Source organism: Leopardus geoffroyi, chromosome A2, assembly GCF_018350155.1.
Source record: "Leopardus geoffroyi isolate Oge1 chromosome A2, O.geoffroyi_Oge1_pat1.0, whole genome shotgun sequence".
Taxonomy (NCBI): Eukaryota; Metazoa; Chordata; class Mammalia; order Carnivora; family Felidae; genus Leopardus; species Leopardus geoffroyi.
In genome coordinates this window covers 15,882,298-15,894,571 of record NC_059331.1, presented here as the reverse complement: position 1 = coordinate 15,894,571, position 12,274 = coordinate 15,882,298, and the positions used below count along the sequence as shown (strand labels likewise).

The 12,274-nt window shown below is 56.1% G+C and overlaps 1 protein-coding gene and 1 long non-coding RNA gene across 6 annotated transcripts; one reads left to right on the top strand and one right to left on the bottom strand.

The window, feature by feature from the left end:
• Positions 1 to 1,898: 1,898 nt before the first annotated feature.
• LOC123605571 lies at positions 1,899 to 6,357 on the bottom strand. 2 transcript variants are annotated; one of them, XR_006715814.1, is made up of 5 exons: positions 6,243 to 6,357; positions 5,843 to 6,052; positions 4,937 to 5,058; positions 4,386 to 4,502; positions 1,899 to 3,681 (listed from the first exon to the last, which is right to left on the bottom strand). It is a non-coding gene; the product is annotated as an uncharacterized LOC123605571 (long non-coding RNA). The 2 variants fall into 2 exon arrangements; XR_006715813.1 differs by having other exon boundaries at positions 5,853 to 6,052.
• A 5-nt stretch (positions 6,358 to 6,362) lies between these two features.
• Positions 6,363 to 12,074, top strand: LOC123605570 (C-C chemokine receptor type 1-like). Of its 4 annotated transcripts, none has more exons than XM_045492630.1 (2): positions 6,363 to 6,553; positions 9,766 to 12,073. In XM_045492630.1, exon 2 carries the CDS (start codon positions 9,812 to 9,814, stop codon positions 10,892 to 10,894), a length of 1,083 nt encoding a protein of 360 aa, XP_045348586.1. In that variant the 5' UTR covers positions 6,363 to 6,553; positions 9,766 to 9,811; the 3' UTR covers positions 10,895 to 12,073. The 4 variants fall into 4 exon arrangements, with proteins under 4 accessions (XP_045348586.1, XP_045348588.1, XP_045348587.1 ...); XM_045492632.1 differs by lacking the exon at positions 6,363 to 6,553 and adding an exon at positions 6,558 to 6,669 and having other exon boundaries at positions 9,766 to 12,074; XM_045492631.1 differs by lacking the exon at positions 6,363 to 6,553 and adding an exon at positions 7,004 to 7,098 and having other exon boundaries at positions 9,766 to 12,074.
• Positions 12,075 to 12,274: the final 200 nt, after the last annotated feature.

Here is a 12,274-nt window from a genome sequence, read left to right as displayed (position 1 = left end):
AAAAGGAAGGCAGCAGGGAGACCAGAAAGTCCAGAAAAAGGGAAGGGCGAAATGGGTCTGAGATGCCTGGACCGAAGGCACGAACCCGAAGGTGCAGACCCCTGGCTAGAGCCCGTGTTTGGGTGCCCTGAAGCTGAGCCCCACCCGCCCCCACCCAGGGAAGCGGGCAAGGCCTGGGCCTCGCTCGGTGGAGAGAACTGGGCCGAGCAGCCGCGGACTTGTGAGTGGGTGCCCCTCCGGCGTGAGGGGATCCCCCTGAAATCGGGCAGCTGGGCCCCCGGCTAGTTGTGCAAAGGGCAGGCACTCAAATAAAAGCTAGTTTCTGCCCAGACCCGAGGTCTGTATACACTGAGAGGCAAACTTTCTCATTAGGTCCCTTTGGCCACACAGATTTAACACTGAGGCCCTGTGCACTCACGGCCTGCGGTCGCCCGTCAGTGTGAGCTGGCAAAGGGTCCCTATCCGCCCTCCGGGAGGAAAGAACGAAAAAGGCATCAACGCGTGGCATTTGCTGATCCCCGGGGGGGCGGGGAGGGGGGGGGTGGCTCTTCCCGTGGCCAAGTTCCGGCTACCGACTTAATGTCACTGACGGTGTAGTTGGGTGGCCTGAGTCTGCCGTCGGGGTTAGGGAGCCATAATAACACTGAGTAACACTACGTACTAAAGGTCTTAGGCGCATCCCTTCCTTAAGGCTCAAAGAGGGGAAAAGTGAGGCTCAGGAAAATAGTGAGCTTGCCCTGGGTCAGCAGCGACTATTCGGTGGAACCGGGTGTTTGCAAGAATGTAGCTATATCAGTCTGCCCCAAACCAGCAGTTCTCAAGATTCAGTCTCAAGAATGTGTATGTCTACAGTACCGTTGCAGATACCAACGAGACTTCGTTTATGTGGATTATTAATATTTACTGTGGCAGAGTCGGTTACGCGTCCGACTTCGGCTGGGGTCATGATCTCGCGGTCTGTGAGTTCGAGCCCCACGTCGGGCGCTGTGCTGACAGCTCGGAGCCTGGAGCCTGCTTCGGATTCTGTGTCTCCCCCTCTCTCTGCCCTTCCCCCACTAGCGCTCACACGCTGTCTCTCTCTCTCTCTCTCTCTCAAAAATAAACATTAGGGGCGCCTGGGTGGCGCAGTCGGTTAAGCGTCCGACTTCAGCCAGGTCACGATCTCGCGGTTCGTGAGTTCGAGCCCCGCGTCGGGCTCTGGGCTGATGGCTCAGAGCCTGGAGCCTGTTTCCGATTCTGTGTCTCCCTCTCTCTCTGCCCCTCCCCCGTTCATGCTCTGTCTCTCTCTGTCCCAAAAATAAATAAACGTTGAAAAAAAAAATTAAAAAAAAATAAAATAAAAAAAATAAACATTAAAAAAATTTTAATAAAAAAGATATGTACCAGGAACTAAAACTGAGCCCTGAACACAAATTCAGCAATTCCCTTAAAATAACAGGAATGAAACTGTTACATCATAACATAAATAACACTTTCGGGAAAATAAATTTGTTTTCCCCGGATGCAAACAACGTCAATGCAAAGAGTGGCCGGATTCCCAAAGCTGCTTCTGCCCCACCACCTGCCCCGCACCCCCTCCTCCCCCACCCACCGCCCCGCCTGTTGTTGATTGTTTTGGCTGAAGTCTGCAAAGGAAAACCAGCCGCACACAGGGACGTAGCTGGAAAAGGGAAGACGTCAGGGACCCCTGGCATGGGTGTGGGAGACCCCTTGGACCCCACTTTGAAAACCGCCAGGCAACCGAGAACAAACTGAGGGTTGATGGGGGGTGGGAGGGACGGGAGGGTGGGGGTGGGTATTGAGGAGGGCACCTTTTGGGATGAGCACTGGGTGTCGTATGGAAACCAATTTGACAATAAATTTCATATATTGAAAAAAAAAAGGAAAGAAAACCACCAGGCAGATAACAGTTGTAGCCAGGCGGTACAAAGTAACAGACAGTGAAAACTCGGGCTTGGTGTCTCCCCCAGGCGCACCTGTTTCCCTCCCCAGGGACCAGGAATATTAGCCGTTCATCCTGCTTCCTTCCAGAGACATTGTACCTTCCCCACCAGGGCCTTCCTGCTGGCGGCATCCAGGGCACACGGCCTTTGCTCCGTCCGTCCAGCCTGGGGCGCGGCAGACATGGCCAAAGAGCCCTCCGGGGAGGGGGACCGGATTTCTACCCCCACCGGCGACGGGTAGGCGCGACTCTCCCCCAGCCTCGCTAATACAGCGAAGGGACCAGATGCGAGGTCAGGCCCCAGGGCGTCCCCGCTGAGCCTCAGCCTGGGCCCGGGAAGTGGAACCTCTCTGGGCAGCCCGGCGCCACAACCAGTCACCCAAGGTTTCCTGAGCGTCTACGCCCCTGGGACGCGTCCTTCGGCCACCTCCAGCCCCTGGGCCCCGTGACAGATCCCTGGGGGGGCCCGGTGAAAACGCAGTTTCTCTTTCAGGGGGCCCGTGGTGAGGTCCCAGGGCCTGCCGTTTTGGACGAGCGCCCGGGTCTTGGTGTCACACACTAATCAGCAAGTGTCTAGACAGGATCCTCAAACTCCAGCATAAATAAGAGGCACCAGAGGGCTTGCCCAAACACAGCCTCTGGGTCCGACGCCCGCCCCCGGGGATTCTGATTCTGCAGGTCCGGGGTGAGGCCCTGAGAACCTTTCTTCTCAACAAGCTCCCACGTGATGCGGGTGCGGCCAGCCCCCAGACCACCCCTGGAGTTCGCGCTGGTTCCGGGCCCTGCCTAGCTCCTCTGAGCCCCGTAACTGCCCGGTGCGCGACCGAGATCGGGGGCACTTCGTGGGCGTGTGGTGAATGCGGTGGGAGGGAAGAGCCAGCACGAGCCAGTGCCCGGGTTCGGCTCTCGGACTAGAAGGAGGAGGGGAGAGGTCCGCATGCCTAACTGTCCACGGCTCAGATCTGAGGTCTGAAGGGTTGTTATCGCCTCTTCATTCCTCCCCGCCTTCCGACGGGGGTTACAACTCAGTTCTCGCAGGACGCCTGCGGGGTTCCCTCCAGCCGCATTCAACTTCGTGGGTGCGGGCATGGGGCTGGCTGTGCCCGAGGCCGGATTTTGCTGGGTGGACACCCCGAGGTCAGAAAAGAGCCTGAGAGCTGAGGGTGGAGGTAAAGGGGTGGGGGACAGAGACCGGAGCAATGGCCCGTGGGGTCAGGCTGGTGGGCAGTATAAGGAGGCTGACGGTCCGTAGAAAATTGACATACCCACAGCCCCACTGGGGTCAAGGACCTGTTGGTCCCGAATGGCAGGAGAGGTGGGAGTGGGGTCAGAGGCTGGGGTGCCGGGACCCAGGGTATGAGGGGCCGCGGTTGCTCTGACGGCGAGATTCGGGAGGTAGGGTCACGGGCGTGAGTGGCCGAGGAGCACGGAAGACATGGCCATGGGGGAGAGGGTTCAAGGAAGCCCTTGGCCAGAGACTGGAGGAGACCTGTACTTCAGCGAAGGGTAAAATACAGTTTCAAGGCCCCCCCCCCACCCCATCCTGGGGCACACGGCCTTCCACAGCGTGACTGCACCACTCCAACTAAACCAACATGTCCTATCTCCCGACTCCTTGGCTGTGGCTGGGCTCGGTGACGTGCTTCGACCCTCACAACGCAGCAGAGGTGACACGAGGTGACTTCTGAGGCCAGGCCTTAAGACGCTCGGCAGCTTTTGCTCACGCCCGAGCCCTACCCCTGCAAAACACAAAACAAAGCAAAACAAAACAAAACAAAAAAACCCCATAAGCCCCTCAGAGCCCCCGCACCTGCCTCTCCAGGATGATTTCCGGCTGCAGAGAGTGGAGTGGGAAGGGCTGCAGGGAGGAGGTGGCCTCTTGGGTGATCCAGGCAGGGTGGCTTCTCGTCTGTCCCGGGTCATGGTCGTGCCCAACATCCTCATTCACGACAGGACATGACCCAGCACAAGAGGGCAGCTGGGCAGAATGCAGGGGACAGATTACTGGACCTACTTCCTCTGGTTTGCCAGGCTGGGTTGGCAGCACGTTGTGGGGAAAGACAGCCTGGAAGCTACCAGGCGTGAGAGCAGAGGTGGAGATTAAGGAGGAGAAAAGACTGCCTGGGGAAGAAGGGGTGGTGGAGAGAGAGGCTAGGGAAGGAGATTAGACGAGGTGGGGATAAAAGGCAGTGGTGTGGAGGGGGCAAGGGTAGGCTACTGCCTAGGGGCCACCAGTGTCCCCCAAAGGCCCTCGTGTCCATCTGTGAGACGCCCGTCAATCTGTCTTTGGTGTCCCCAGAGGGGCCCGGGGTCGGAAGCGGTCTCTTCCACCAAGTAGGCAGACAGCGTGGCCTGGGACTGGGTGGCAGAGAGAGCACTGCCAGCCCCTCCCCTCCCCCGGAAATTCACCTACAGGTGTAGCACTTGACCCTGAAAGGCGAACCTTAATGACGCGCAGGCTCCACGCAGGCAAGGAGCCTGGCCTTACCGCGTCCCGGTCAAACAGAACATAAGATTTTGGGATGTTGAGGTTGAGACAGGAAAGGAGAAGTGGGAACAGCTGCGTCAGCATCAGATGTCGTGGATGAGACCCAGAAAGGCAGCATGGGACATGAAGGAGGAGGGTCAGCAGGCCAGATCGGGGGGGGGGGGGGGGGGTTGATGCTGCAGGGGGCGCCCCATTAAGGAAACAGAGGCCGAGGCAAAGTCAAGGTTAGAAGACCGTGGTGTGCACCTTACTGACACTCCTGTCTATTCCCACTATATCTAGGGCCACGGCCACTGCCTAAATGCCCAGCCCTGTGCGCTGGTGGAGAAGGATCTCCTGGGGATGATATCCAGCGACAAAAGCCAGAGAGAGGCGGCCCTCAGCCAGTGGCGGGGAAGGCAGAGATGTGATGGATACGTGCCCGGTTTCCTCAACCCTCTGGCCCCACAGTTGGGGTGACTCTGAGGGGCTCCCTGGGTTCCCCAGGGGGCCTGGGTGCCACTTACCTTCTGCAGGAGTGGCTCTATAATGCTCCCTTTCCTGGCCCCCTTTCCCGCCCCCTGCAGTGTCTCCTGGGATCCGCTGCAAATACACTATTTGCATCTGCGTTCCGTTCCAGGGTTTGCACCTAAAAGGGAAACCCAAATTAAGGCAGGCGTTGGTAATGCTTGCCAAGCTCAGCACCAAATCATTCATTCATATGCATGTATTCATTTAACCTTCTACAAAGTGGGAATTATTAGCCTCGTTTTACAGAAGAGGAAAGAGACAATCGAATGCACAAATAATACACCCAAAGTCACCTCTTTGTCAGCTTAGTTGTCTTTTGCCTCCCTCTTCCCCCATCTGTCTGTGGACGGGCTGCCAGAGAGGGGAGGCCCGACCCCAGAAGACTCCTGGAGTGTTCCTTTGAAGGGCACACGGGGCACCTTGTCTAAAGTCTTCATTCTACGGATGAAGAAACAGAGCCTTGAAGGGACAAGTGACATTTGCAAATCACATTCGCATTCATTTCTGAAATGGTGCTTTGCAGCAATCCTGTGAAGGCCACTAGAGTCCCACTTTACAGAAAAGGAGCGGAGCCCAGAGTGGCGGGCAGGGGGGAAGCCAGCACAGTGGCAGAGCAGGTGCTGGCGGCTGTGGGGAGAGTCGTGGGAAGCATCCTGCGTCACTCTTCCTTAGGCCAGGTGCTCTGTGACACTTTTCACCTCCAAGCTGACCTTGTGCATCTTGCGGCAAGCAAGAGTGCCTGGCGACCTCATGCGATGCAGTGGGAGCCAAGACTTGTCGAGGCGTGGTTACCCACCCTTGTGTCAGGGGAGAGCTGGGATTTGGCCGCAGCCTCGGTTGGACCATCGCATTAAACAGGAACCTGCAATCAGAAAGAAATGGCTGAAACTCAGCCTACAGACCTGTACTCACTTCGGACTGGAGGTTCCTTGAGATGAAACTGTTCAGTGGGGTCTGCAGGGGTGGAGACCGGGAGCAGAAAGGGACAGCAAACAGAGGTGGAGGACACAGGGGGCGCCAAAGAGGACCTGTCATGTCTCTCGCGCTATCAGCCGGTTCATTTGGAGAACCAGGATCCAGCGTTGGGGTTTAAATCCTTCCATTTGCAAACTCTAAAAAAAAAAAAAAAAAAGGCTAGTCACTGACCACAAACCCTCTATGCCCTGCCCTCCCTCACCACCTCTCAATACACACACACACACACACACACACACACACTATCTCAGCCTTTGATTGCTTCACAAATTCTGGGAACAGCTCATACTACCTCTCCCCACTCAACTCCACCCAACCCTACCCTACCCAATCCCCTTAAGGCAGAGCTCCCTAGGGAGAAGCACCGCCGAGTGAGCAGAGAAAATCCTTAGAGTGAGCCCAGCCTTGAGGAACCGGCCACTACCACGTGTCGCGGCCACTCTTGGACACCCGACCATACAAAAAGAAGAACTCTGTCCCCTTCTCGTCGTTCTGAAAGACTGTGAACCCTGGAGTCCTAAATCATCACACAGGAAGCTGAGGACTTCCTGTTCAATCAGGACGTTGAGCCTTGAGTTCGTCAAAATTCGAAAAGCTCCAGAAACAAAGACTTCGTGCACAAAACCCCTGAGACCGGAGTAAGTGGTACTTGTTTTTTTTTTCTGTCTTGTCAGTTACCACCGAGGGCAATCTTGTTAGAAGACATATACGCAGCCAGGACTGTCGTCCTCGCCCTGTAGGACATTCCTGAAAGGTGAGGAATTCTTCGAGGGCCAAGCGAATGTCTAATTAGCCCCTAGATGCATCTACAAGGCAATTAATTATATAGCAATACTGACAACGGGTGAATTGATGAGACCGTGTGCTCAGATGTAAAACAGGGGTTTTCTTGCTAAAAAAGGAAAGCTTTCTTGAATGATTGGTTGTTGGTAACCGATTGAGAAAATCAGCCTTTCTAAAGTCTGTTAAGAAACAAGAGGCTCTCTGCGGAAAAACTATTCAGGAGGAAATCACTTGCCAAATTTCCCTATGTAAACAAAACCCAAACATGGTATATGAAGAAGTTGTAGCAAAAGGGAAATATTAATTACAAAAAACACTGCAGATGCCAGTGACCAATTTCTTGAGAAGACTAGAACCAAGGAGCCTCACAGTCAGGACTGCTGATTTGTCTCTGGAGGAGGTAGGATCTTACCCTCCCGAAGACAGGGAGATGTCCTCTTGGGATGCATCCATTCCATTCTATTAACAAAGAGGCAGGTCAGACTGTGTTCCGAAGGTGGAGGGGCATGGGAGGGGTGGGGTGGGAGCTACTTGGAGGTATCTATTTCAACTGTTCCTTCATAGAAGAATCTGGAGTGCCCCGATTTTCCGAGTTAGAAGCTCTCAGAAGTTTGCATAGCTTGTCAACCAGGCGGTCTACGACTCACTGATGCCTGAGTCCCCACTCCGACTGGGGGGACAGCTCTAGACTATTCAGCCGGTGGGCAGTGAAGGGCCGGTAAAGGTGTAGCCACTGGCCCTCATGGGAAAAAAAAAGAGCCCTGATTTCTAGTGTTTGTGGATTTCTGTGGCATCGCTATCCCCACTGTGGTTGATTTCAAAGCTACCAAACCCCTGAACGCCGAGCTGGGGAGAGGTGGGCACGATCGGTTTTTACGAACCAGCGTAAGCCAGTCCCAGCATGCTACCAGGCTTGGGCGTCTTAGCCCCACCGACTGCCCTTTCTCTACTCAAAGCCCTCACCAGCTCCCAGGCTAGAGGATCCTGCTGATCACCTCGGGGCTGAGGTCTTGCAGGCCTCAGTTGCACCGCGGGCCTTCTGTCTCCCTGCAAGGCCCCTTCCTCCCCACCCCCACCCCATCCCTCTCCCGGACTTGCTTGCGGATTGTTGCCTGGCGCCTGGCAAGTTGGGAAAATGGCCAACGATGTTGGAGGGGGTGGTGGCAAAGGCGGGTCTCTGTTCAAATGGCCCGGGGGCCATGCTGACTCGGTTTGCCCTCATCTTCGCCCAAATTCCCCAGGACCCCCGGGCTCATGGGCTCAGGCTTGCAGCAGCGGCTCCTTGCGCTGCCAAGCTTCTGGTCGCTTCCGCCGTAAATCTGCCGGCCTACCCAAAAGTGCTGTCTGCCAAGCCCACCTGCCCGTACTGGCAGTGGCAGCAGAAGTCAGCAATTGCCCACACAGCCTGGTTAGTGACTGCCAGCCTGGGTCCTTCCAGAAGGAGAGCTGGTCGGGTATAGGCAAGTCCAGAGCTGGACGAGTGAGCCACAGGGACGGATTTGACGGGAAATGACGGCTCCCCAGCCAGGATGCCGGACAGCCCCCTGCCCTGTCCCGTGTGCCTTATTTTCCAACGACCGCTGCAGAAATGTGAATTTTGTAAGCTGGAAACATTCGCTAAGCAATTTAGTAGAGACTCCAGATTCAGGATGGGAGTGATGATGTGGGCACCGGCTACTTTACTGAGGCCAGCCTGGGACTGGGTGCAGGGAAGAGAGGGGCCGGTGCAGGGAAGGAGGAACCCTAATATTTACCGAGGGCCCGAAAAATACCGAGGTGTCGCTCTTCTCATACATGCATTACCTTCCAGCAGCCCTGCAAGGTAGGTGCTACTTTCCCACAGTACAGAGGAGAACCCAAGGCTCAGAGAGGTAGATTAACTTATCCCAAGTCACACAGCCGGTAGGTTACGCCAAAGCCCATCCATGCTCCCTTTGGGGAAGTGTCTTCAGGAAGTGATCGGAACAGACTGAAAGAGACTGCTGACCATCAGGAACTGGGGGAAGCCCCACGAAGGCAAGCGATCCAGTGGCCGTTGCGTGTTTTTGTTTGTTTCAAGACAACCCTGGGTGCAAATATCTAAGAGCCAGACCATACTTTCCTCTGAATCTTCCTCACGGCTCTCACAGGTGGTCTACCGAGTTGCCTGTAGACCCACCTGTGCCACATCTGGGCTGTATGACACGAGGCAGGCTGACCCACACTGGCGTCCCCAGCGTCCTCATCCACTAAGGGATGGAGCTGGCCTTCTAGAATTTCACTATGGCAGCGCTGTGGGTAGGATAATTTTTGCGTGGCAGGACATCCTTGGCCCTGCCTAACGAATGGCCAGACAGCAGCATCCCTCGTCTCCGGGGCACCAACTCCCCCCCCCCGGAAAAAAAAAAAAGGCCACACATTTTCATGTGCCCCCGGGGCGCTATGTCACCCCTGACTAAGAACCTTTTAGGCCCCCGGAGCCATGAAAATCCCTCTGTAAGTTTTGGACTCTCAGCATCCTTCTGGGGACCCCACGGCGCAAAATCATTGCTCTGAGATTGGAGGCAGGAGCCCCAATGATTTCAGGAATGGGCGTGAGAGCCACTCACGCCCGAGTTTGAACTCCACCGTTCGTTCTCATAAATACGTGTCCTTCCCACTTTGAACGTCCGCATCATCACCTCCAGACAGGGGGACAATAGCGGCACCTGCTTGGGGGCGAGGGGTTGCCTAGCACTGAGTCCACTGCCAAGACCGCGGGAAGCACCGGTTAGGAGCAGTGGGGCGAGACCTCCCTCCGTCTGCGCTCTGTCTCCAGCCACCAGACTTTTCCTGCGCGACACTTACCGTCAAAGCGATGGAATGAACCACTCGTGTGCTCATTTATTTACTGCCTACCCCCCCCCACCCCCGGCCCCGACCCCGCCGCCGCCCCGTTAGGCTCCAGGTTCCACCAGGGCAGAGTCGACCCGGGTCCCCCCTTACTCCGTGCTGTGTCCCGGGGTCTGGTACACAGTAGGCACTCAGTAAAACAGCTGTCAGGTGGTTGAAGGCTTCTAATCATCCCTGCCTCGTCTTTGTTGTCCAGGGCCCGCCGCCCTCTGACGGCAAAGAAAACGGAGCCTAGCTCCAGGATGACAGAGGCCAGCACGGCGATCACAGTCCCTACAGAGAACTTTGACGTGACGACAGAATATGACTATGAGGGCATCACCCCGTGCCAGAAGGGGGAGGAGAGGGCCTTCGGGGCCCAGCTGCTGCCCCCCTTGTACTCGCTGGTGTTCGTCGTCGGCCTGGTGGGCAACATCCTGGTGCTCTTGGTCCTTTTGCAGTACAAGAGGCTCAAGAGTATGACCAGCATCTACCTCCTCAACCTGGCCATCTCTGACCTGCTTTTCCTCTTCACGCTGCCCTTCTGGATTGACTACAAGCTGAAGGATGACTGGATTTTCAGCGACGGCACCTGCAAGCTGCTCTCGGGGCTTTATTACATAGGCCTGTACAGCGAGATCTTTTTCATCATCCTGCTGACGGTGGACAGGTACCTGGCCATCGTCCACGCCGTGTTCGCCCTGCAGGTTCGCACCGTCCCCTTTGGCGTCCTCAGCAGCGCCGTGGCCTGGGGCCTGGCCGTCTCGGCCTCCATCCCGGGCTTCTACTTCTCCAAGACCCAGCGGGAGTTCTCCCACATCACCTGCAGCCTCCACTTCCCTCACGAAAACCTAAAAGCCTGGAAACGGTTCCAGGCTCTGAAGCTGAACACGCTGGGGCTGGTGTTGCCTCTGCTGGTCATGATCGTCTGCTACACCGAGATCGTAAGGATTCTGCTCAGGCGACCCAACGAGAAGAAGGCCAAAGCCGTCCGCCTGATTTTCGTCATCATGATCGTCTTCTTTCTCTTCTGGACCCCTTACAACCTGGCCATGCTGGTCTCTGCTTTCCAAGACACCCTTTTCACCGACGAGTGTCGGCAGAGCAAACAGCTGGACGTGGCCATGCAGGTGACGGAGGTGATCGCCTACACGCACTGCTGCGTCAACCCCGTCATCTACGCCTTCGTGGGAGAGAGGTTCCGCAGGTACCTGCGCCAGCTGTTCCACGGGGTCCTGGCCACGCGCCTGGCCAAATGGCTCCCCTTCCTCTCCGCGGAGAGGCTGGAGAGGACCAGCTCGATGTCGCCCTCCACGGCGGAGCAAGAACTCTCTGCGGGGTTCTGACTCGGGCCCCTGGGGGCCGATGCGGGACCCAGCCGGGGTGACCTGCCAGGCGCGCCGACCCGAGCCGAGGCAGGTTGGGGCTCGTGGCCAGATCCGGACACGTGACCAGCACGGAATGTGCAGCCACGTGGGGGTGAGCGAGTTGAAAGGCGGTGCGGGCTGAGTTCCCTCCGGGCCATGAACCTTCTCCAAGAACTTCTCCCTGGTGGGAAGGAGACGAATGAGCCAAACGGGACATTCCAGAAGACCGGGACCGAGTTTACCTGTGAAGGCCTTGGGCCCAGACAGGATTTCAGATTCGTGAGCATTAGCATTTGTAAACAGAGCCCCTTGACCCCAGGCAGCCCCTGCCCCTGCTCCCACCACCAGTGAACTTGGAAGCAGTGATTTCCGCAGCTGACTTCGCTCCGAGTGGAGAGCCAATCAGCAGCCAGCAGCCCCTCTCCACCTTCCCCTCCCCTCCCCTCCCCTCCCCTTCCCTCCCCTCCTGACCGCTGCAGGGCTTAGGTGCTTGGAAACCCTGAGGAACAGAGAACTCAGGGTGGGACAGCCAGAGCCCTGGCGGGGAAATAGGATTGGGGAACTGCTGTTGGCAGTAGAACTGAGATCTCTGCCCCTCCCCTGCTCAGGCTTTGTCTCTCAAAAATACTAAATAAAAAAAAAAATTTTTTTAAACAGCTTAAAAACACAAAGGGAAAAAGGAAATACCAAAACCACCCATAATCTCACCACCCAAAGACAACTACTGTGCATTCTTCGATGTATTTTCTCTTAGTTTGCTTTTTTTTTCCCCGTATGTATTTACGATGGTGACAAAGGTGAACTTCAGCTGTTTTCCTGTCGTTGTTGTTGTTTCCCAGGTGAATAGATCAGTTTAAAGCATTGTTTCTGACGGCTGCACTGAACCCCACAGCAGGGATACACCCAATTTACTCCACGCGTTTCCCCAGATTTGCTTGCCGGAATCAGTTCAATCCGGGCAGTGGTGACTGAGGACGTGCTTTTTTCAAAGCGAGTTCTCTGAGCTCTGGGAGGCACACAGGCACAGGGGGTGCCCTGGGGCCCGTGGTGCTTGGGCAGCAAAGGGGAGGAAGGCATCCACCAGTCAGAAAACATCCTAAGGTGGGGGGGGGGGCGGAGGACGGTAGTGGGGAGCGCCTGGGTGGCTCAGTCAGCTAAGCAGCCGACGTCAGCTCGGGTCATGATCTCACAGTTCGTGGGTTCAAGCTCCACATCGGGCTTTGAGCTGACAGCCCAGAGCCTGCTTGGATTCTCCGTCTCCCTCTCTCTCTCTGCCCCTCCCCCGTGCATGCTGTGTCTCTCTCTGTCTCAAAAATAAATAAACGTTAAAAAAAAATTAAAAAAAAAAAAAAGAAAGAA